Below are 24293 nucleotides of genomic sequence, written 5' to 3' on the forward strand. Positions count from 1 at the left end.
GAACATCAGCAGGAGAGGACTCTTTAAAGTAGAGACACTACATACTGATATACACCTGAACATCAGCAGGAGAGGACTCTTTAAAGTAGAGACACTACATACTGATATACCCCTGAACATCAGCAGGAGAGGACTCTTTAAAGTAGAGACACTACATACTGATATACACCTGAACATCAGCAGGAGAGGACTCTTTAAAGTAGAGACACTACATACTGATATACACCTGAACATCAGCAGGAGAGGACTCTTTAAAGTAGAGACACTACATACTGATATACACCTGAACATCAGCAGCAGAGGACTCTTTAAAGTAGAGACACTACATACTGATATATACCTGAACATCAGCAGGAGAGGACTCTTTAAAGTAGAGACACTACATACTGATATACACCTGAACATCAGCAGGAGAGGACTCTTTAAAGTAGAGACACTACATACTGATATACACCTAAACATCAGCAGGAGAGGACTCTTTGAAGTAGAGACACTACATACTGATATACACCTGAACATCAGCAGGAGAGGGACTCTTTAAGTAGAGACACTACATACTGATATACACCTGAACATCAGCAGGCAGAGGACTCTTTAAAGTAGAGACACTACATACTGATATATACCTGAACATCAGCAGGAGAGGACTCTTTAAAGTAGAGACACTACATACTGATATACACCTGAACATCAGCAGGAGAGGACTCTTTAAAGTAGAGAACTACATACTGATATACACCCTGAACATCAGCAGGAGAGGACTCTTTAAAGTAGAGACACTACATACTGATATACACCTGAACATCAGCATGCAGAGGACTCTTTAAAGTAGAGACACTACATACTGATATACACCTGAACATCAGCAGGAGAGGACTCTTTAAAGTAGAGACACTACATACTGATATACACCTGAACATCAGCAGGAGAGGACTCTTTAAAGTAGAGACACTACATACTGATATACACCTGAACATCAGCAGGAGAGGACTCTTTAAAGTAGAGACACTACATACTGATATACACCTGAACATCAGCAGGAGAGGACTCTTTAAAGTAGAGACACTACATACTGATATACACCTGAACATCAGCAGGAGAGGACTCTTTAAAGTAGAGACACTACATACTGATATACACCTGAACATCAGCAGGAAGAGACTCTTAAAGTAGAGACACTACATACTGATATACACCTGAACATCATCAGGAGAGGACTCTTTAAAGTAAGAGACACTACATACTGATATACACATGAACATCAGCAGGAGAGGACTCTTAAAGTAGAGACACTACATACTGATATACACCTGAACATTAGCAGGAGAGGACTCTTTAAAGTAGAAACACTACATACTGATATACACCTGAACATCAGCAGGAGAGGACTCTTTAAAGTAGAGACACTACATACTGATATACACCTGAACATCAGCAGGAGAGGACTCTTTAAAGTAGAGACACTACATACTGATATACACCTGAACATCAGCAGGAGAGGACTCTTTGAAGTAGAGACACTACATACTGATATACACCTGAACATCAGCAGCAGAGGACTCTTTAAAGTAGAGACACTACATACTGATATACACCTGAACATCAGCAGGAGAGGACTCTTTAAAGTAGAGACACTACATACTGAGCAGGAGAGGACTCTTTAAAGTAGAGACACTACATACTGATATACACCTGAACATCAGCAGGAGAGGACTCTTTAAAGTAGAGACACTACATACTGATATACACCTGAACATCAGCAGGAGAGGACTCTTTAAAGTAGAGACACTACATACTGATATACACCTGAACATCAGCAGGAGAGGACTCTTTAAAGTAGAGACACTACATACTGATATACACCTGAACATCAGCAGGAGAGGACTCTTTAAAGTAGAGACACTACATACTGATATACAGCTGAACATGAGCAGGAGAGGACTCTTTAAAGTAGAGACACTACATACTGATATACACCTGAACATCAGCAGGAGAGCACTCTTTAAAGTAGAGACACTACATACTGATATACACCTGAACATCAGCATGAGAGGACTCTTTAAAGTAGAGACACTACATACTGATATACAGCTGAACATGAGCAGGAGAGGACTCTTTAAAGTAGAGACTCTACATACTGATATACACCTGAACATCAGCAGGAGAGGACTCTTTAAAGTAGAGACACTACATACTGATATACACCTGAACATCAGCAGGAGAGGACTCTTTAAAGTAGAGACACTACATACTGATATACACCTGAACATCAGCAGGAGAGGACTCTTTAAAGTAGAGACACTACATACTGATATACACCTGAACATCAGCAGGAGAGGACTCTTTAAAGTAGAGACACTACATACTGATATACACCTGAACATCAGCAGGAGAGGACTCTTTAAAGTAGAGACACTGATATGAACCTAAACATTTGCATAATATGACCCCTTTAACACATGTTTGTCTCTTTTATGTTTTTTTTGGGTAATTTGGGGTAATTATGAATTTTAAAAAGCCTTCTTGACTCCCAGTGCTCAACAACATTCACATTTTAACTTCAGCTCTAACTTGCTGCCTTGAACGCAGTACTAAGTATGCACCACCTATCTCTAAACGCATCCAAACTGTTAGTCAGAGTCAAAGCTATTAAGGCCCACCCTGACGCAAGCTGCAACCAGTTCTGCCAGCATCTTCTTTTCTTCTTCTTACAGAGTATATAAATGCAAGAGGAGGTATTTGTATGCTGTATTTAAATAAACCACAAAATCTAGACATATATCACATCACACGGTATTGTTCCCCTATGAGCGGTACACCTGGGATGCAGCTGGGCCAGATACCTGTTTGTAGTCAAAGAGCCATGAAATATTATGGTTCTCACTTTCAGAATGATTATATGTACATTGTAAACCTTTTACAACGTACTTTAGCTATACTGTGCCCACTCATGGTCAATAGAGAAAGGAAGGAAGAGAGGCAGAGGGAACAAATGCGGGTTAAACGGAAAGAGATGGGTGGGAAAAGGCAGGAAATAAAAGACAAAGGGTAAGAAGAAAAGATGGAAGGAGACAAAGAGAATGAGGTAGAGGGAGAACGAGGGAGTGGGAGACAAGTTTAGAGGGTGACTAAGGAGGGAGGGAGTCCACATTGCGGGGGAGTCGGTCAGTTCTTGTCTTTGTATCCCTATCAAAACTTGGCTGCCGTTCAGAAATACACTCAGTGTGTGTGCTTAAACCTGTATGAACCACAAAGTGGGGACTGAAAATCTGTTCACATTGACGGGCCACAAAGAGATTGTACTTAAGATTTTCTTAAAGGGTTACGACTTGGTTTTGGGTTCAAGGTTCAAGGTTAGGGTTAATGATGTCTCTCTCCCTGTTCTGAGGATGCTCTCATTGACCCTCACATGTTCTCTTGTGCTCTTCATCACACAAACAGTTTTTCCATCTGCGTTACCCCCAGCAGGCCCTTCAGCCAGAGTGAAACCTAAGCGGAGAGCGTCTCCCGGGGGGCGTAGGAGCCAGATTGAGGCCAGATGTTGCAAATGTAGAAAGAGAAGGACCAGGATCCATTTATAGGCTTAGCTTGCCTCACTGCACGACAACGCAATGATGACAATGCAATCCGAAGCTGCTCACAGCACTGCTTAACGTCAAGGAAAAACACATACAAGATCACACAAGATCTTTTTGTGGCGACTCGTACAATGAGATGTACTTTTAAAATATTTGTTGGATGTGCTCAGAAATGCGTGGGCAGTCAATCTAAAAATAAATCTCCTTTTCAAAGTTGAAATGTTTTTGTGACACAAGAGCAGAAAAAATTGCAGACACTTTAAAGTTCTAAAAATACAAAAATGTCTGAAGAATTGGATATTTGTGGAGAGATGAGGAGTTTTAAAAGTCAACTGTTATATGGTAAGGACGAGGATTAGGTCACATGTGATGTTTTATTTGAGATCCGTCCAAAGTTTTATTTATTTTTTCAGTTCTTTTTTTAAAGTCAGAATTCTGAGTTTAAAGTCAGAAGTAAAAAAAGAAATGCTGGTGGTCAGATCTCAAAAACATGTGGCTCTAATCCTCTTCTGTAAAAGGGTACTAATAAGAACAATTGCAATATATCACAATTTTAAATATATACAAGATCATGATAAGAGAAAATATATATAATTTAAATAAATAAAAATGTAGCAAATCAAAGGAGTTTCATCCCATTGATGCAAACATATATAAACCCAGACATATTCAATAAGAGATGTTGTGTTAAAGAAAATAATCTCACGGTATGTTTCGTAATATTGCTGAACTTTATGTCTGACCTCATACTGTATCTGTCCATCTAAACCTCCAGTGTTGAATTTTTTTTTCCTTCTATATTTCAAATTCAATTTAGAATGTAAAAGCCAGAGGGGAAATGTGAAACGGTTGATTTAACAACTTCTTTCCAATGTTTATTGTAATTGATATGCTGTTTTCTCTCCGCTGAGTTAGATTTTTCCATCACATGGTCAACACTGTGAGACAAAGTGACAAATGTGGTAACAAGAGTGTTGTCTTTCACTCTGACACCTCATCATCTAATATCGAAATGTCTGTCCAGCGTGCTTTTTCCTTCAACAGGGCGGCACCGATGTTAAAGGGAACATCGTGTTTTTGTTATGTTGCCTGATAAAGACTGAATACTTCCAGGAAACTCACATCATCAAAGAGTCCTCACATCAGATATCTGTCCAAAAATATACCCACATACTTATAATACCAGTTCAGGTTTCACTGATATGAACTTTAAAAAGATTCATAAAAATCACTATCTTACCTACAGTATTGTGTGTCCTTAAAAACTTGTAGTAAAAGACACATGATGGATTTACAGTAAACGATGAATGTGCAGAGATCTGGATCTAAAAGAGAAAAGCCATGTCTGTTTTGTATCTAAACAACTTGACATCTTGGCTAAGGGCTGCAAACAAGCCAAAGCCTAATTTATTGTTTGCTCAACTCAAAACCACTTGGCTATATAACCTAAATCAAATGATTGCTTTTCAGTGTGGCAGAATATATGAATCATGTCAAATAATGTCAAATTGGTTAAAGGCAGTGGTGGAAGAAGTACTCAAAGTAAAAGAAGCAATTCTACATTTTAAAAGTATTGCATTTACAAGTAAAAGTCCTGCATTCAAAATGTTACTCAAGTCAAAGTACAAAAGTATCGGCATCAAAATATACTTAAGTACTCCTTGTGCTCATGGCCCCTTTCAGAATTGTATATATTGAGTTACTGGGTTAATAATATGATTATTTATCTGTTTTGATCACATCTGGTTCATGTAGAGCAGGGGTGTCAAACTCAAGGCCCGTGGGCCAAAACCGGCCTGCAACCTCATTTTATGTGGCCCGCAAGAGCTCGCAAAGAATATAATATACAATACAATTGGTGTAATTGTTGAATATTTTCTTTCACTTATTTGCCTAGACTGCTTTCAGACGTAGTTATTTATGAAGTTATTACCAGAACTGATAGAAATCCAATGCAGAGCCAATAATATAATATAACAATTATTTAATATATATATATAGGTATATTTATATGTATATTTATATAGTCTAAAAGTTACAACCGGCCCTTAGAGTGCAACCATAATAATGTGGCCCGTGATGAGATTGAGTTTGACACCCCTGATGTAGAGCTAATTTAAATAACTGTATACTGCTGCTCAATATATTAACCTGTAAATGTATATCAAAGTGGTTTAATAATTGATTTATATTTATATGAACTAATAATTCAAATGTAACTAGTAACTAAAAGCTGCAAATAAATGCAGTGGAGTAAAAAGTACAAAATGCACTTCTAAAATGTAGTGGAGTAGAAGTAAAGTAGCATAAACTGAGAATAAGTACCTATATTGTACTTAAGTATCATACTTGAGGAAATGTATACTTAGTTACTATCCAGCACTGGTTAAATGGAGTTGAACAATGTAATACAAGTCATGTACGTGCTGCTGTGCCACTCACTCATATAAGACATTGTTAAATCACATGCTAATGTAAATGAGTTTTTCTCACAGTAAGGCTCAGTGCACAGATCCCCCGCACAGATATGAGGCTCACAATAAACCGCAAGGCTATCTGTGTTTGTCCAGCGCAGAAATGACACAATAATCTCTCCAGGAGAAATTCAAAGAGGAAAAAAGTTCACCAGGCCCGACCCGCCTCCTCCTCCTCCTCCTCCTTCTGGGGACGGGGAGGGTAGCAGTCAAGAAGTCAGCTCTCTGCCATTGTTCTTGTGCTGGAGGTCTGAACGCGGCACGGGGACGGCGCTGGTTGGGGAACCGGACGGCGGTCTGTCGTTATGACGGGCTCCGGTCCGAAGCTCGGGGTGCTTCTGCTCGTGGCGGTCCTACTGCAGACTGTGGTCGTCACCATCACCGTGCTGCACTTCTCCACGGCTCTCAACTCGGTAAGGACAAAAGTGAAGGCTCGGAGTGACGAGCCGGAGACGCGCGGAGACTTTTTACGCATCGCCATGCAGTGCGCAACGAGAGTTGTTCGGCTTTTGAACGCAGCTGTAAAAACACCTTTTGCGGACTTTTAAAAATTAATGCAACGTCTATAAACTCTAGGTGGTCATTTATAGTTGACAGATTTAAAGGAGCTCGTTTGTATGCGCCCTGGTTCTGTGGCTGCGCTCCAGTGCACGTCTAATTTACGTCCCCTATGTTTTGCACAAAGCAATGCAGGCCTCATATTTTGCGTTTGCTGTAAAATAATAATCGTTTGTCCAATGCAGTTTCATGCAATGTGACACATTTATTTTCTGCATTTGAAAACAGAAAAAGGACAGGACGTATTGAGCTCTGGTTGCAGAGGTGCAGCAACTTTTATGATTAGCTGTGATTATCAGGAAGGTGTGTGTGTGCAGGCTTGACTCACCCTGCTTGTTATGATGAGGCCAGAGTCCTTGTGTTACCTGGATTCAGTCCAGCTCCACTCTCAATCTGTGTTTACGGGAATTAATCATAAAATTATATGAGATGAAGCAGAAATACATGAGGAAATGAAACGTCAACGGATGAGGATGGACACAGGCCAAGAAATTATGTTGCCTGAGGTTCCCGGAAAACTTTATCACAGGGATTATAAATGTGTAAAAGGATGGTTTTAGGGTTGGAGATGTACATGATAGTTTTTGGAATATATCTCGTATTAGAAGAGAAATGTAAAGAGACATTTGTTCTTATGGTTCCATGTTCTTCTTGACAGATGAAGGAGACATTTGCCAGGAGCAGCGTGTCCTGCCTAATGGGCGCTGACCTGCAGAGCTTCACGGCGGTCCGGGGGGATCCTTGTTGGCAAGTCACTCAGCAGCTCCACCTGCTCATCGAGAAGGTAGGAGAAGACCCAAAAAAAAACACCCACTGACGTCCACACTTAGAAACTCACATGATAGATATCCAAAACCAGATCATAAATCTCAGAGCTGCTTCATGCATGACTTCATCACCTTATCACACAGAATGACCTGTACATATCAGTATTTGTTGATCAGCACATAATGGCTCAATGAACATTTGGCCAGATGCTGAGATTTCTGGCTTTAATTTCTCAAAATTCCCCCTGGTCTGTTGTGGATCAAAACTCCCCCACCCCATAGGAGTTTGGAGACATTAGTAATCCCCCCACACTTAATCTGAAAAGGCCTGCAAAGCAAATAAGCGTTAATATTATCATTAGAGTATTTTCACGGGGTCTCTTATTGACCTGACTTTTAGTGCTGTTTTAAAGTATGATAAATATCCAGTACAGTAGGATCGAGATCAACCAAACAAATAGTGCATTAGTTGTTCGACTATTTTGACAGTTGAGAATTGATTCAGTCATCAAGCAAGAATACCAAAACTTCTCTGCTTTCAGCTTCTCAAATGTTTTAATTCAATGCTTTTTATTTAAGAAACAACACTACAGATCTTTATTATACTTCACACAACTCTCTCTGGAGATTTTAAAGAGTCCAATCCCTTTTTTTAACACAAGAAAGCGCACTTTAATGCTATTTTCTGTAACTTTTCTGTTGCATTACCAAACATGAGCAAGATGTCTCCGCAGGTGCATCATTTGATACTCAAACTTTACTGTACAGGGTATATAAAGATATCATATTTTATACAGTGGTTTCTTCCCCCCCATTTTTGGAAAGACTTGTTAAGAAAAGGTGAATACAGTTCCCATATATGTGACTAAGCAGGATCTAGGTATTTCGGCTTTTTGCCTATTGCCACTGTGATGACATGTTCCTTCAATACCATGAAAACAAACCAAATGTGGATTAATCCGCCGCTGAAAGTAGTCCCAGACGAATGAGAGACGGACTAACACATTGTGGTTTTCCTGAAATGTGTGTAGGATTTAGTGACTTGTAGTATATTGAAACATATTATTGCTATATAATATGTTTAGAGCATTCCTGTGCTGCTTATCTCTGAACAAAAGCAGGAGCAGAAAAATGCTGAAATTATCCAAAATCACTGTCTGCAGTGGAGACGCACAATGAGCTCCTTCATAGCTGGAGATGTGAGGTGATCCTGTGTGGTTTAATCAGCACAGGAATGTGTTCACCTGCTCCGCTCTCACACACACACACACACACACACACACACACACACACACACACACACACACACACACACACACACACACACACACACAGTACATATATTTTCTTCCTTAACTTGATGCGTATTATTTGTTTTTGTTTCCTTCTCTCACTGACTTTGCTGCTCTCTTGAATAACACATGCCGGGTATTTCCTGACTCAGCTACTTGATTACATTAAGCTCAGTAAAAACACGATGCTGGGACATTTTGAAACGGAACATCAGCCTGTGCTTTCAACCCAAGACGCAGAGTGAAAGCACATTCAAGGCTCTGGTGAAGTTTAATCTTGTTTTGTGTTCTTCTCTTATTAATATGATCCAAAGATCTGTACAAATGCATTTTGTTATTTTCAAACCAGTTTCATTGCCTTGATACCAGACCAATGGGATTTGACATGTAGTTAAACCATGATTTAAAGTCACTTCAGAGGAATGAAATCCACAATAAATGGAAGAAACAAGATGACTTATAAATATACGTTATTAGAGACAGGAGGAAGGATTTTGTTCCTATAAGTCATGGGGAACAGGAGACATTTTGATTATAGTTTAAATTTTATTTTAGTTTTAGACAGAAAGACTATTCTCTGATTAAACCTACAGGTCTTTCTTTGTATTTCATCCTGAGGTCCTGTGGAAATAGAGTCTTGCGGGCCTAAAGAAGAACAATAAAAACAGTCTGAGAACCGTTACAGTATCTGTTACCCATAAATGTGGGTTCTCGCTGACTGACTGCAGGTGAAATTAGCTCACTAATGAGTTGTTTTCCTTTCCCCTCTCTCTCAGTTATTGCTGAAGCTGTTAAAATATTTTTAAAGGGGGTATTTAAACCTTTGCAACCTCTACTGGCAACCATTAGGAACCGCAACAACATAAGCTATTTATTAACATATATTGGAAACAAAAAGTCTTGTCTGTCCTCCCTTCTGTAATGCTTTCAAAATGTTTAAGGTTTTTCAAATTCTCTTAACATTTCTGGAAACAAACTAAACAAATATCAGGGTTCGCTACAGCTAAATAGTTTTCATCAGTTTGGCAGATGTTGCATCTTTTTGGAGCCAATTCGTTGGGTGAAGGAACGTAAAACAGAAGGAAGTGGGAGAGGGCTCGATTACCAACAACGAGCTGTTACCAACATGAAGTCTGCTCTGTATTCCTGATGCTAATGTCAGCTGAAGTTCAGGCTTCAATTCAAACGAAGGGCTGCTGGGTACACATGTGGAAGGAGCTTCTTGGCAGAAAACAAGTGTTGCGTTTGGAGTCTTTTGTTTTATTAAATGTTTTCTCCTGATCCCCCTGCAGTCTCTGTCTCAGCGTTACCAGAAGCAGATTTCGTCGGCAGTGAGAGGTGAGAAAAATGTAAAACACAATGACCTTTGACCTTCTGTATGTTAATCAGAGGACCTGGTATTGCTCAGCATTTTACTAGTGCAAAAATAAATTCCCCACATTGCCTTGAAGATGCAGTGTTGTTTTTGATAACTCCTGTTGTTGCTACCTGGGCACATTCTCATGTTTCTTCTTGTTTTCTTCCGCATCAGATGAAGTTTCTCGGGTGCTGCCCTCTCTTGTGATAGTAGACAGAGGTTCACCTCGGCCCAAAGTCGCAGCACATGTCACCGGAAGCTTTGTGCCCAAACTGGAGCGAGAGGGAGGAGGTGAGTCCTGCGGAAACTAACGTTGGAGTCTGAATTTAACAAAATAATGTAGGCTGTTTGATTTTAAACTAATCTCTAAAGGTATGGATTGATGATCTTTGAGAAGTGATAGCCTACAGACTTTCATTAGATTTTGGTGGATTTGACTAGACTTAAGATGTAGTTATTTGCTTTAGGGCTTCATTCATAAGTACAGATCTAATTGTCTTTGTAATATAAATCAGCACCAAAGTACATTTTAACTTGAGCCATTTCAATTCAGTCTGATGCTCAACTAATGGAGGTCTGCATACTGAAAGTCAGACTGTCTGAGAGGCCCTAATAAAATGCTGCTTTTCTAAGGAAATACAGTAAAAAGATTAGGTGACACAACAAACTTCTTACAAATGAGATTTTAGACATTGGGTTAAATCACAAATTTGTCTTAGAAATGTAATATTTGCTTAGGGTTTCTGAATGTTGGCTTGCAAGAGGAATTCTTTCATTGCTTTTCAGTAATTTACTCAATTGTGACTCACTCTCATAACTGAGGACAAGAGCTGAAAATGGGCTATGGCTAAGCAAAACATCACATTGGTTACATTTGATTTAAATTTTAAAATCTCTATATTTATCGCCCCAATCATATTAATGAGTAAATAAAACAAAATACATTTTGGGGCATTCTACTTCCCATTTTCTCTTGTACATTTATTCTAAACACATTTTTATTTTGTACCTCCACAGCTCCAGTGTCGGCTGGGCGCCGGGTTCAGGGCCAGAAGATCTCCTGGTGGGAGGGACAGAAGGGGCTGGCCTTCCTCCAGGACGTCCAGCTGGTGGACGGGGAGCTGGTGGTCCCAACGCCCGGCCTCTACTACGTCTACGCCCAGACGTACTTCAGACACACCCACTCCCTGGAGGAGGAGGGCGAGGACGAAGAGGAGGCCCAGGACAGAGGGAGACCCCTGCTGCAGTACGTCTATAAAAAGGTGAGGAGGGGGACATCATGTTTTATACTCTCGCATGATGTCGGGTGATTCTGCAGCTTATCCCTCAAATGTTTTTATCATATGGCTTTACCTTCATTTGACCCTTGTGGATTTTCTGACTCGCAAGTCATTTTAATTTAAAATGTAACCTGCCCTTTCCCTCGTGTAGATGTGTCACATAGTTATTCTGCAAATTCCTTCATCACACTTTGTTTAGCCTTTATTCGACCTGACAGTAGAGACACAGACATGTAACATAAGGAGAGGCAGGGAGAGGTTGTATGCAACAAAGGGGTCTGGACAGAATTTAATCAGACTTGTTTTACATGTAATGCAAGTTGCCGTGCACATTTAGAACGTGCTCCTTTTAAATTAGTTTTTGTGACTGAACACGGCAGACTGATGATTCAGATATTTTGACAAATGACTAATGAATCCAGTCATTGAAAGCATCTGTTGTCTCACCACGTGGCAAACAGCCAAAACAATCTCTTTCTGCTTTGTCATGAGAAAACACAGGCTCTATTTAAAGCTGTTAAAGTAAATAGTTTATAATCACAATGATAAACAGTTATTGTGAAGTTTCCCAATGATGTAATACAATGATGACCCAGCCCAAAAGTCAGTGAGGTGAAGCCAAATTAATTTGAGTTAAGTTAGAACAATAATCTAGTTCTTTTTTCATACTTAATACGTTTTGAGGGAATTCTTGGACCGAATAATGTTGAGGAAAAGAAATAATTAAAACTAAACGCACATGATTGAAGACGATAAGATATGTTCATAGTTTGGAATGATGCCAACTGGCAATCAATCAATCAGCTGATTTAGAGATGGTAGTGGTGCACGGGCGATGCTAGTTTAATAAAAAGAAGGTCTTTTAGGTCTTATTCTCAGTATCTCACCTCACTCACCTCTCCTCCCCGTCAGATGGGCTCTTACCCAGTTCCCATCCTGCTGATGAAGACGAGCCGAACCTCCTGCTGGTCCCGGGGATCCCAGTTCTCTCTGCACTCGGCCCACCAGGGGGGGCTGTTCCCGCTCAGCACCGGCGACCGCCTGTTCGTCACGGTTACCAACGCCTCCGCGGTGGACATGGACGAGAAGAGCAGCTTCTTCGGGGCGTTTCTCATCAGCTAGACGGTCAGATCCGGGACTCTAAATTGAGCGATCTCGGTCGTAAAGCATCGGTCTGGAAGAACCTGCTGCCGCCTCTAGACCCCTCCTTACAAGGAACACAAATGAAAAACTGCAGCAAGTAGCATGGAGAAAAGCTCTTTTGTCAGGATCTCAAATCAAAAATATATTTGACAACACTGGTTTCACATGCGATGTGAATGTCTAAGAGCTAATCGATCAACAAATATTTGTTCTTAAATGTATTGAAGTTGATGCGGCTAGAACTCAACAGAGATTTGAGTTTCTGTTGTACCGACATTTCTTTAAGGCATACTTCAACAATTTAAAAATGTTATTACTTAACGAAGTTCCATTTGGTCTAACTGGTCTCGAATAGCTTTAGTAAAACCTTAAACAAAATATTTTTTAAAAGTTTACAGAACTTACTTTACGCTTAATTCACGCAGGTTAGCGTCCGTACGCTATTTTGAGCTGAGCTTTCCTAACGGTGTGATCGGCTCTCAGATTTTCCACAAGAGGGAGCTGTTTTTACGGCTAACTTTCAACTTATTCAGTGACATTCTCACATCATGCCACCTTTAGGAAAAGTGAGTTGTAGCAGTTTAGACTTTTATGCTTTAATTAAACTCAATCCATTTGATTGATTTATATCAAATGCCCTTAAAGTTGGAGTCCCTGCCTTAAAGAATTGTTTGTATGAATCTTCAATCAGCTGAATATCAGTGATGATCTGAGTTCCTGGATGTGTTTGTAAAAATATGTAAATATTGTGCAATATTTTGTGTTTTTTATTTTTCTAATAAGTTTGCAAAAATCTGGGTCTTGAGGTCTTAATGATCTATTTTTCTCTCCTTAATGTCCCCTCAGTAAGATGTCAAACATAAGGCTTAAGCATGAACTTCTGAGACAGTTTACTGACCACGTGCTACTGCTAACATTAAAACCGTAACAGTCACATTGAAAGATTAAAGGTAGAAAATCACCACCTTTTTCTTGATGTGCTTTAAAAAGTTTTACAATGTTATAACGGTGCTCCTTATAAATCAGGCTCTGTGTTTTGGTTGGCAGCAGCACCACAGTCTCTCTGCTGTTGGCTCTTCCATCCTAACCCCGCTCCAAATGGTGCATGTAATGCTCCCTAAATGGTCGGTTTTCTGTCATTCGGCAGATGTGACCTGCAGACTTGGAAAACAATCACGCGCATCAGCATCCAAACAGCAGGAATGTGGGATGTATTGCTTTTGTGATGTATTCAACAGTTTGTAATAAATACTGCAGTAAAGCAAAAAACTAAAAGGATGTCCACAATAATGAGTTCCAATTAAGTCCTCCTTTTTCTATTTACAATGACATGAATGCAGCATTCACTGTCTGTCGCACTTGAGTCACAACAAATTACCTTTTTTAATTTCTTGTTTTTGCAAAAAAATTATAGCGGTTTTCAAGTTGTTTCCATCATCAAAATTAAGTGAGAAATATCAATATAATTTCAAAAGGTGGTTTGAAGTTGATAAGATAAGGGCCTTATTGTGAGGTTATCAGCACTGTTTTTTACACCTGAGGAGTGATTTAAATGCAGCCAGTACCTTGGGGTATGCTCGCCATCCATTGGATAACCTGGAACATCAGTCAGCCTTTTTTGTAGCTTGGAACACCTGAAAAAAGGCATCAAAAATAAAACCTGTACACTCATGAGGTTGTAAACAATCAAAAACTGAATGTGAATGTAAATAAGCATGTGGTTTTGTCTGTGAATATGTGAAATAAAGACACTGTCAAAGTCCTCTGATGCCCATAGAGAAGATCATTACCATCATCTTTTTCAAACAGATTTGTATTGTTTTATTTGAGTGAATACTAGGTTCATAGGTTTTGAGTTAACAGTATTGAAACCTTTAAAAAGCAGATGGCGAGGGTTTTGTAGAGTTTATCATTTTTGAAATTCACACTATTACTTAAAAAATGCAACCTCAGTTGAAGGATATAAATGTGGACCTTTGCTGATTAAAGCATGCTGTAGTGAAGAATTGTGCAACGTGCATTAAGCTTTAAGAGCCCTGCAGTTTGTCAAAATCAAGAGATCAAAGCGGCAGGGACTCAGTCAGCGAAAGCCTGGAATATTTCAAATCCAACTCCAAAACACCACGGATCGGTCTTTCATCTGGATCGCTTTCTTCCTAGATCTCTAAAAGCTTTTGTTTTAAATAAGTCCCTTAGTAGTTGGTGCAGTTAATTTACCAGATGAACAATACTGTAGACTTTGGAAGGATTTTTGTCACTTATTAAGGGTTTTGTTCCAAGCTACTCAAAAAGGCGAGATAATTAGGATGTGGACAGAATAAAAACCTTCCTTGCTCAGTCTTCTTAATAAGATTTGTTGGAAGTTCGCTGATGTTTGAAAGGGAGTTCTGCCTTCTAGTAGCTAATGATTGATTATGCAACATCAGGGTATATGCAGGAATCCTGAAGTCAAATGTAGTGCCTTGTAAGACCTTTTTTAAGACCCTTTCCATACATTTTAAGACCTCATCGGCACTTCGAGTTTTAACCGGTTACATTGGCGATACACTTTACCTCACATTTACTATATACAGTATTGATTGTCCTTCCTCCTTATCTTCCAACCATTTGGACGCAAACTTGCATTTCCCCATAACGATGTTGTTTAACAACCGGCGTAAACGGGCCTTCGCGCGCTATCAAGCAGTGAGCGCGCGATGTCCTGTTCAGATGACGTCAAACCCAACGGGATGCCATCAATAAACTACACAGAATCACACTACATACCTACGCCATGATTACATTCAGGCAGACTGTAGAATACAACCTCTTTGGACCATTCATATACTTATTGAAAACAAGCTACAAAATGTAATACCTTGGAAAATGCAGTTTAATACTTTTTAATAGCCTTAATTTTCGCTAAATTGATTCATCAACTTTTAATACTTTTTAAGACCCCGCGGACCCCCTGAACATAAAGCGTAATGCTGCCCTCTAGTGGATTGATTGTAGCTTCTCAGGAAACTGCTGTCAGGAAGCTTCAGACTACAGAAAGAGGGAAACAAATAATGACACAACACTTTTGTAAATTTTTGATTTTCTTTCTTTTCTGTGGAAATATGTTACAGTTATATTACAGGTATTTAAATGCCCGAGGGAGAACAAAAAACGTTTTGGAGACTAACACTAAGAAGGAGACAGCAACTTAACTGAGACAGAAACAGTCCAGACTGAATCGACACATAACCGGTGTTAAGAGATGTCCAATAAATACTGCAAATGTTGTTAACGCAACTTATTAAACACAGAAACTGAATAACAGATGAGGAAAACAGGGTGTGCTGTCCTTCTAGTGTCCTCTGTGGTTTTTAGCAGCATGTGTGAAACCCAAAACTTGTGAATAACAATGTGCAGAGCCTGCAATCAACCAGAGTTTTAAACACAGAAGAACATGTCAGAAATACGGTGGTTTTAAGCTAAGTGAGAAAAGTGCTTAATACAAGAACACGCAAACAGGACAACTTGCATCGTCAACATATATACCAGCAAACCAGGGACAGAAGTGCTGTCCCCCACCAGCCAAAATGGTTGGTTTACTCCAAAAATCACGACTTTTTCAGTTTCATATAAGTTTTTTAAATATACAATAACATTTAAGAATAATGTTTAGATGTCTGACAATGACTCACAGAGTATAAACATTCAACAGACGACACTGAAACTGAATTTGGCTGGTGGTGTGAAATTCATAAACTGGTACTTGCAGCAAAAGATATCAAAAATGTTATAACTGTGAACGTTTTTAACTTTAACAGTTATGTTCAGGACTTTTCTTTCATTTATAGTGGTCTACTGAATAGACAAAATACAATCTACATTTTACCCGTGTGAAAATATTCTGGTTGAATCCAGGTCTCCCCCTGCACCATCGGTTTTGAATGTAACTTATAAAATATTTAATAAAATGTCTTCTTAAATGGGAACTGATTCCTCCATGTACAAAAAGTTTCTTTATATAAATTACACAAGTCTCTGATGATGTCTTAGTTTCTGCTAATACAGTTCATCTCCAAACCAAAGCCTTCCCCTAACACATACACACTCACATGCTCACTCACACACATACACTCCCAACCTAGCTACACAACATGCTCTACACATGACCCATAGTAGAGGAGAAAACGAAAACTATCCCACTGAAAGGAAATCTCTGCGCATACAGTAACGCTACATCTCCTCCTCTCTCTCTCTCTCTCACTGTTTCTGTATGCAAGACCACAAGCATGGCGCAGTTTCTGACGATGGACGGAGGACGCCTCCTCAGCCTCAGCTGGTGACCCTCACCATCGCCTGTCACTGTAGCTGCCTTCTTCACGCCCAGGTGAACGACCCCCTGCTAGCGGGGCGGGGAATGTGCGTAACGACTGCCCAGAGGAGGGCGGGACCTCAGCAGTCAAAACGCATCTCCAGTGAATCCTCAAAGGCCCTGTTGTCGTGCCCCGCCCCCGATAAGAAGCTGGCCGTGACGGGCGTCCCTGTAGCCGTGGTGACGTTGAGAAGGGTGTTGCCGGGGGAGCTGGTGGCCGGGCGGAGGGCCGCCGCGGTGATACTGGTGAGGTTGATGCCTAGCGTGAGACGAGTCTGTTCCAGAGCTTTCTCCGGCACGGCGAAGGCTTCCAGCTTCTTCTCTCCGTTGGCCATGTAAGAGTTCTGGCAGCCGCGGCAGATACAGTCCAGACATGCCTACAGAACAATGATCATAATTAATATCAGCAGTTACGTAAAAGTCAAGAATGAGCCGTCAACAACAATTAAGCCGAATAAGGAATATTTGTTTTTGAAGCAATTGCAGTAAAGTTTGAACTTCTACAGCCCTGTGAAAAAATCAGCATTATATATCTGCTGACGTGGACCATGGGTCGGGTTAGAAGCTCCAGAACAAGCAAGTCAATAAACCTTGATTGAGCAAGTTTTGTAAAAACAAAGTAAAAAGGTTCCTGGCGCCCTTGTTTATTGACAATCTCTACGGTTTCACCACATTAAAAACAAGGCAACTGTATCATTACATTCACAGAAAACAACAGGTTACTTTTGTTTAATTTAAACATCTGCAAAATAGTCTTCAACAGTCATAGAAAAGGTCATGTTTTCTCTCCCTGAATATTTAAATGTTTTTAAAAATATCTTTATGTTAGTTAAATATTTTATGTTAGTTAAATATTTTATGTTAGTTGAATGTTGTTAAACTAAATTCAGACATTCATGGTGTCATTTTTAGCTGAAACGATTGCACGTGTGTTGAGTATGTGTGGGAGTTTGCAATGAAAAGAAAATCACTATTAGAGGTAGCTTCGGTTTTAAAAGTGTGGGAACTACTTCTATAGAGGACTCACTTCCCTAATAGCCAGAGCTCTTTATGACTGAGTCAACAATCATTCATCCTCATGCCTGACTGCCACAGAAACTATACATCAGTTAGCTGTAATGAGCCCCTTGGTGGCAATTAAATCTGTTAATATGTATGCTGTTAGCGGTGAAGCATATCCAAACATTAGTGGTTTTAACAGCAAACTGGAGTGTGTGTGTATGTGGGGGGGTTTTCAGCATTGTGCTCACCTTGCGGTTGGAGTAGCAGGGGCAGCGCTGCCCTCTACAAGTCAACACTGAGGGGTTCTGTGTGGCTCGGCCGCACTTGCAGCCTTTCTTTTCCACAGGCTTTTTATACAGTGGCTTCGAGGGGCTGGGTGGGTGTGTCAGAGGGTGAGCATGGGGGTGTTGGGGTATCCTGTCACGGGTTTGTGTACGGGGTTTGGGGGTCCCTTGCCTGGCCTTGGTGTAAGCCTTCTTGGGGCCCCCGTGATGCTCCACAGTCTTTTTCAGCGCCTTGTTGGAAACGAGCACAGTCTTGCCCACCTTGGGAGGACCACCATTCGGCACCGGGGCCAGGTGTGGGTGAGGCGTGACTGCCGGGTACTCAGGCTCCTGTTTGGTCGTGGCACCAGGGTGAGGGTGATGAGGGGAGCTGTTGGCACCGAGGGGAGGCCCCCGTAACAAGCTGGAAATGGGGAGGGGCTGCACCTTCTCGCTGTCGCTTTCTGAACGGGAGCGCTTGCGGTGGTACCGAGGGGGGACGTGGGGGGTGACAGTGGAGGGCTGGGGGGGAGGCTGCAGGGAGGGCTGCGGGTGAGGTTGGAGGGGGCGAGGGCTGTTCCCTTGAGGGAGGCAAGTGATGAGGCGGGAGGAGTCAGGTGGAGAGTGAGGCCCGTTGAGGCTGGACTGAGGTACTGAGGGGGGGCAGTCCAGATGGGGGAGGGGATCAGGGTCTGTATCAAGAGTCCTGAGCACCTCCTCCACGCTCAACAACAACGGCCCCCCACTATGTTTCAGGTCATCACCAAAAGTGCTGATTTCACAGAGCCCCGCCTCCCCTTTGACGCTCACACACACAGGAATCTCCTCCGATAAGCTCTCCTGCTTTGCAGCGCCTACACCCGTCTCTATGGTGACAGGCTGCAAGGAGTCCAAACTGACCAGACCGTTACAATCATGCAGCCCGTTCACACTGACGGTGCTTGGCTCCTCCACCTTGAGCTCCTCCACCTTGAACTCCTCCACCTTGAGCTCCTTTGTAGGCGGAGCTTCATCAGGCTGAACCACGTTGGAGCTGGAGGCCGTGGGCGACAGGCTGGCTGAATCTGAAACGTCCTCGGCCTCCGGCTCGCTCTCAGCCAACGTGAGGCCCTCGTTGAGGATGGCCTGGAGGTCCGGCGAGTCGCTGGCGGCGCTGGCTATGTGCGGGGCGAGCGGCGACTGCGTGATGTAGAGACAGAGCTTCTGGTAACAGTGCACCAGCAAGGAGAGCTGCCTGTTTTCCTCAAAGCGGGAATAGTCTTTACACCAACTACATGACGGCTTCAACTGCATCCTCTGACCCTTACAGCCTCGACAGACGTAGTGCTGACATGATGAGTTGGTGGGAGCGATAGGGTCCTGCAGCAGATTACCTGAAGATCAAAGAGAGAAAGAGCAAATGTTTAAAACATGAATACATACACAGGAATAGTGCAGAGCAGCTCCCACTGATGATTAATTCACAGATGATCACAGGAGCCAGTTAAAGCAACACAGCCTGACATCAATAGAAGTGTTATCTAAGCAACAAATGTCACATGAATGTCCAAACAAACCCACATCCAATACATTATAACCGTGGATTTAAAACTGTCAGTGTAGCTGCATTTTTTTGCGGATTTACAAAGCTTGCTTCCTCATTTGATGTTTTTTTGCTTCGTAAACTGATGTGTATTTGTTAACCTGAGCGGTGCCTGGCAACTTGCCAGACTGGATGACAACCGCTCTTTGAGAGGAGCTTCCTTAGCAACGCTGGTCGCTAGGTAGTGCAGCTGCAGATTGGGGGAAAAAAGCATGAAGGTCCATTCATGAGAAACAACAAACCTTACACTCTACACGGCCTGCCTGATAAATCCCACATAACTGCATATAATCTATATTTAACACGATGTCTGGACTGCTTTTATATTGATTTATTATTTATATAGTGGAGGAGGTTATGTACGAGTCCTTTAATAGAGTGGTAGCAATCACAACAAAACACTCTGCTTTACCCTTTATGGTTAGGGGGGAGAGTTACTACATTATGGATGAGCAGTGAAAACCATGCATTAGATAAACCACCAAAATAAATCAAAGATGAGTTTTATTCACAGAAAAAAGGCTCCCTCGCTCGAATAACAGACAGTTTTATATTACATTTACAGACAGTAATATATCACGGTTTGATTAGACCCCGTTAGGTACTACTCTACTTTTTGTTGAGCACATATTTGATTTGGTTGTGTATTTGGGGATTACGAGGGTACGAAAGAGATTAGGTGCATGATATAGTGTGAGGCTATTCAACACGATAAACAGAGAAACGCCCCGATGCTGCCTAACAGAGGGGGGTGTGTCACGGTGGGTGTTGCTGAGAAATATGATGCGTTCAGCGCGCTTCGGAAAACGTGGTTTCGTCTCATCATAAACATGACCTGTAATTCATTTAAGTGAAGCTGCTATGACGTATAGTCCAATGCTTGACAACATCATTCAGAATGAGTTGATTTCAATTCGATGTGTGTTACTAGTTGATGTACATTTAAGCAGCAATGTATTGTTGCAGCTGGTTTAGGGAGAATATCATATGTATTCTGTATTAGTCGGTGAGTTTTATAGTAATAGGATCAATTACTATCCAACAAAACATGTTATAAGGCAACATAATTCCACCATCTGTCAAAGCAAATGTTTAAAAACATATTAAACAATGATTTCCTATTATTTATTTTGCATTGCTCAATTCAATATATTTTACTGCATTATTTATTCCATTTGTTTTCTCCTATTTGTATCGTTATTATTAATTCACCACAATAATACTGTTTGCAAGTACCTTTAACTGAAATGAGTACTTGCTTGCTCCACACCACTGTGGATTGTTGGTTTATTTGTCATTACTAGTTCCGATTTATATATTTCCGACTGTAAGTGAAAGCAGCCTTTTTTTAAAGGTTCGCTCCCACTGCAAGCACAGCTGACAACAAGGCACACAAAAAACACCTTTCTCTCCACTATCACATTTGTAAAATTAATAAAAATCCACACAAACTTACCACAGACAAGGCAGGAAAGGGACTGGCGGAAGAAGGGCAGCAGCTTGCAGAGCTCCGCGAGGGCCCGGGGGTCTCGGGGGTCGCACTGCAGCACCGAGCGGCTCGCGGACACGTAGAGAGAAGTCGCATTCACCGGGTTCATCTCAGCTGCCTGTCCCGGGGCTCCGGTCCGATGTATTAATACGTTAAAACACCAAAATCACACAAACAAACCGATGGAGGCAGCGGTAGAGCAGCGACTCCCGTGCTCTGTGCGCTAAAATCACTGTTTTTGTCAATGGAGTCTGGTGGCTTTGAAGAGAGCATAGATGGATGTAAAGGGCTTCAATTCCAAGTTGGTAAATCCCACATATGTAAGAGTCTGCGCAAGGAGCAATCGAGGTTACTCATCCCAAATCACATACTCAAAGTAATGTCCCAGCTCTGAAAGTACTGCTGCTTTTGATCGGAAAGATTAGAAATGCATCCACAATCAGGCCGATCATGCATATAAACATCGGCTCATCCACGTCGATGTGTCTTGTTTCCATACAGTCCGTGAGTTATGATTAGACAAAGCATCATGTGGCGCTCTTTCCTCCGTTAGTGGCCTTACTAACGTTGCTTACAGCTGGATGGCTAGCAGCAGACACTCGGAAATTCAAACAGGGGCTTTCGTGGCAAAGTGCTCCGGTTTGCAGTGGTTTGCCCCGATAATGCCATAGTCCACATGCATGCTGGTCCCGTGCTCTCACGTCGGTCCAGAGCTGGTGTCAAACAAAGCATTTATTATCTCACACGGAGGCTCCAATTTGGCCAGGCAGTGCAGCCCCAGCAGGCTCGTTATGGTTGTGTTATTGTTCAGATTCAAGGCGGCTTGAAAACAAAACAGGCCGCCTCGGCTCCAAATGGTCCTCTTGGGTGAAACACATCAACAGCAGCACGTCGACATGAAGCGGGGAAGCTCGTGAAGAGGTTGTGGTTAATAAAACAAAAGTAATGTCAAAGCTCTAACGCTTTTTTTTTGGTGTTAAGAAAAATGAACCAGCACAAGCACCGAGCTCTGGTGACAGTGCTTGCCGCCTGAGGTGTACCAAAAGCCGGCTACAAAAGAAGGCCGCTCCCCCTCTTCTCGGGATTAGCGAGACTCTCTCGTACTCACTAGTCGCCTACGCGGGAATGTAACAGCAAAATCAAGTGTTCGGACGAAATTATGTCCTGCTGCAGCTTTTGGTAGACCCCCAGAGTGCCAGGGAAGAGCGAAAGTGAAATAAATCCGTATTTGTGTACCTTGCTATCGTTAGCCGCGGAGTATTCCTCATATCTCCCGTCGCTTTTCCACACACAAACAAGGGGGCGCTGTTGCTCAGATCTCGCGAGAACACGTAACGCGGTCATTTTTAAAAATACAATGGAAAGGCCACACATGGTGGAAACTATTTTTAGATGGAGTAAACACATTTATTTCACAATGGCAACAGTAAGCAATGCATGGTGTCACGTTTGTATTAGTCTTTTAAAACAGATACTTTTATTGGTGTTAAGTTGTTATTAGTCTTTTAAAACAGATCATTTTATCTGTAATATTACAATATTGTAAATTGTATCTATTTCTTTAACTGTTTCAAACGATATCCGGGAATTCTACATTGTTTGAATGTAAACCTTTTTTTTTTTAAATTCAAAACTGTCAAATGTTGTCAAATAAAAGAGAACAAAATCAGCCTGAATCATTCAACATGTCCCATTAGTTTGTGTTGTGTCATCTCCAAGTCATTTAGTCATTATGAACCCCCCAAAATTAACATAATAATACAGAGGAAATTGTCTTTAGTGGTAACAAGGTTCCAGCTTGTTTAAATGTGATAACATTATGCAATTCAAAGAAGAGATCGCTGTGAGGTGCTGTCAGAGAAAGAACAAGGTGAACACGTAAGGTGACAATATGAAAAAGCTGAGTCACCATGGAAACCTTTAGCAAATTCTGTTTAACTGTTAAAATAGCTACAGACAAACGCCCTCCCAAATGTATACTGATAATAATGTTGACACACTTGCATGATGCAACACACATATACTATCTATCAATGAACCTTGCCCATATCTTTCTTCCTCTTTTTCTTTTGTCTTGACTCTGTTCATACGTGAGGCCGCTGACCAGCAGGGACTTTCCACTTCAAGGGTGTAGTTTAGGCAAACAATACCCCACATTGTTAACTATGTGTTGCTTTTGAATGACATTAGAGCTGCTACAACTAGGTAACAATTACTCAACTTATCAATCAACTTAAAGGTGAATTATGTAAGTAAATTAATTAAATAGTTTTCAGGTCAGACAAATCAAGCAAGTTTAAATCATAAACATTAGCTTGCAGATATGTAAATGATTAATTGAGTTATCGGTGGATTAATTAATAGTTGCCCCAGATTTATAAAAAATATGCTTTTCAGAAGTACGCACTAATCTTCATAAATCACACTGAATTTTATTAATTATATGTTGAATTTTGCAGCAAGATATTTGAAAGTTTTCAGTCCAATTCAGTCAGAAAAATATGACATGACACTGGTGACTTTTACAGAGAGTACAAATTAAAACATATCGCTCGTAAAGACTGTGAGATGCTGGTGAAAGCAAAGCAAACTAAGTGGACTTTTGAATAAAAAAACGAATTGGTCGAACACTGTTAGATAATTTCACAGGCCTGGACAAGTACTTTAAATATTTTTGGTTGAAGCTACATTCCATGTATGCGAGTAATTCCTCTTTTCGGGTTTCCAGAAGCCTCTCGTGCTTTTATGACTGTTTTAAGCTATAGTGGTAACAGTGGATGTATAAATAGAGTTAGTGTGTGAGTCAATGAGAGTTATTTTAAGTGTGTCTCCATACAGGCTCATACATGTGGGTTTCCTCTCTTCTTGCTCACAACAAATTATAAGAAAACCTGAATTGTAATAATTTCCACCCTACTGAAATAATGCACGTAATTGGCTTTATGACCTCATTGTTCATTAGAAAAGAATTAGTCAACATACTTAACTATTGCACTCTATGACCTTATGTTACACAGTAGTAGCTGTGGTATGAATCAAGGCACAGTCATTCACCAAATATGGCAGGAGTTGACACCTGTCATTCAGCTGCCTTAATGAAATAAAAACTGCTTAACAACAATCTAATTATTATCTTGTGATTATAATTTTTTTGTTGATT

At 41.0% G+C, this 24293-nt stretch overlaps 2 protein-coding genes across 4 annotated transcripts; one reads left to right on the plus strand and one right to left on the minus strand.

Moving 5' to 3' along the window:
- The first annotated feature begins 6246 nt into the window (after window positions 1–6246).
- LOC117537879 (tumor necrosis factor ligand superfamily member 10-like) lies at window positions 6247–14212 on the plus strand. Its single transcript, XM_034203270.1, has 6 exons — window positions 6247–6465; window positions 7269–7394; window positions 9962–10007; window positions 10201–10317; window positions 11044–11288; window positions 12219–14212. The coding sequence occupies exons 1-6, from the start codon at window positions 6358–6360 to the stop codon at window positions 12426–12428; spliced, it is 852 nt and encodes a 283-aa protein (XP_034059161.1). The 5' UTR covers window positions 6247–6357; the 3' UTR covers window positions 12429–14212.
- Window positions 14213–15516: 1304 nt separating this feature from the next.
- On the minus strand, window positions 15517–22415 carry msl2b (MSL complex subunit 2b). 3 transcript variants are annotated; one of them, XM_034203296.1, is made up of 4 exons: window positions 21101–22415; window positions 19153–19435; window positions 18048–18855; window positions 15517–17174 (listed from the first exon to the last, which is right to left on the minus strand). In XM_034203296.1, exons 1-4 carry the CDS (start codon window positions 21240–21242, stop codon window positions 16878–16880), a joined length of 1530 nt encoding a protein of 509 aa, XP_034059187.1. In that variant the 5' UTR covers window positions 21243–22415; the 3' UTR covers window positions 15517–16877. The 3 variants fall into 3 exon arrangements, with proteins under 3 accessions (XP_034059187.1, XP_034059178.1, XP_034059173.1); XM_034203287.1 differs by adding an exon at window positions 19746–19834 and having other exon boundaries at window positions 18048–19435; XM_034203282.1 differs by having other exon boundaries at window positions 18048–19435.
- Window positions 22416–24293: the final 1878 nt, after the last annotated feature.

The sequence above is a fragment of the Gymnodraco acuticeps genome, unplaced genomic scaffold (assembly GCF_902827175.1).
Source record: "Gymnodraco acuticeps unplaced genomic scaffold, fGymAcu1.1, whole genome shotgun sequence".
NCBI lineage: Eukaryota > Metazoa > Chordata > Actinopteri > Perciformes > Bathydraconidae > Gymnodraco > Gymnodraco acuticeps.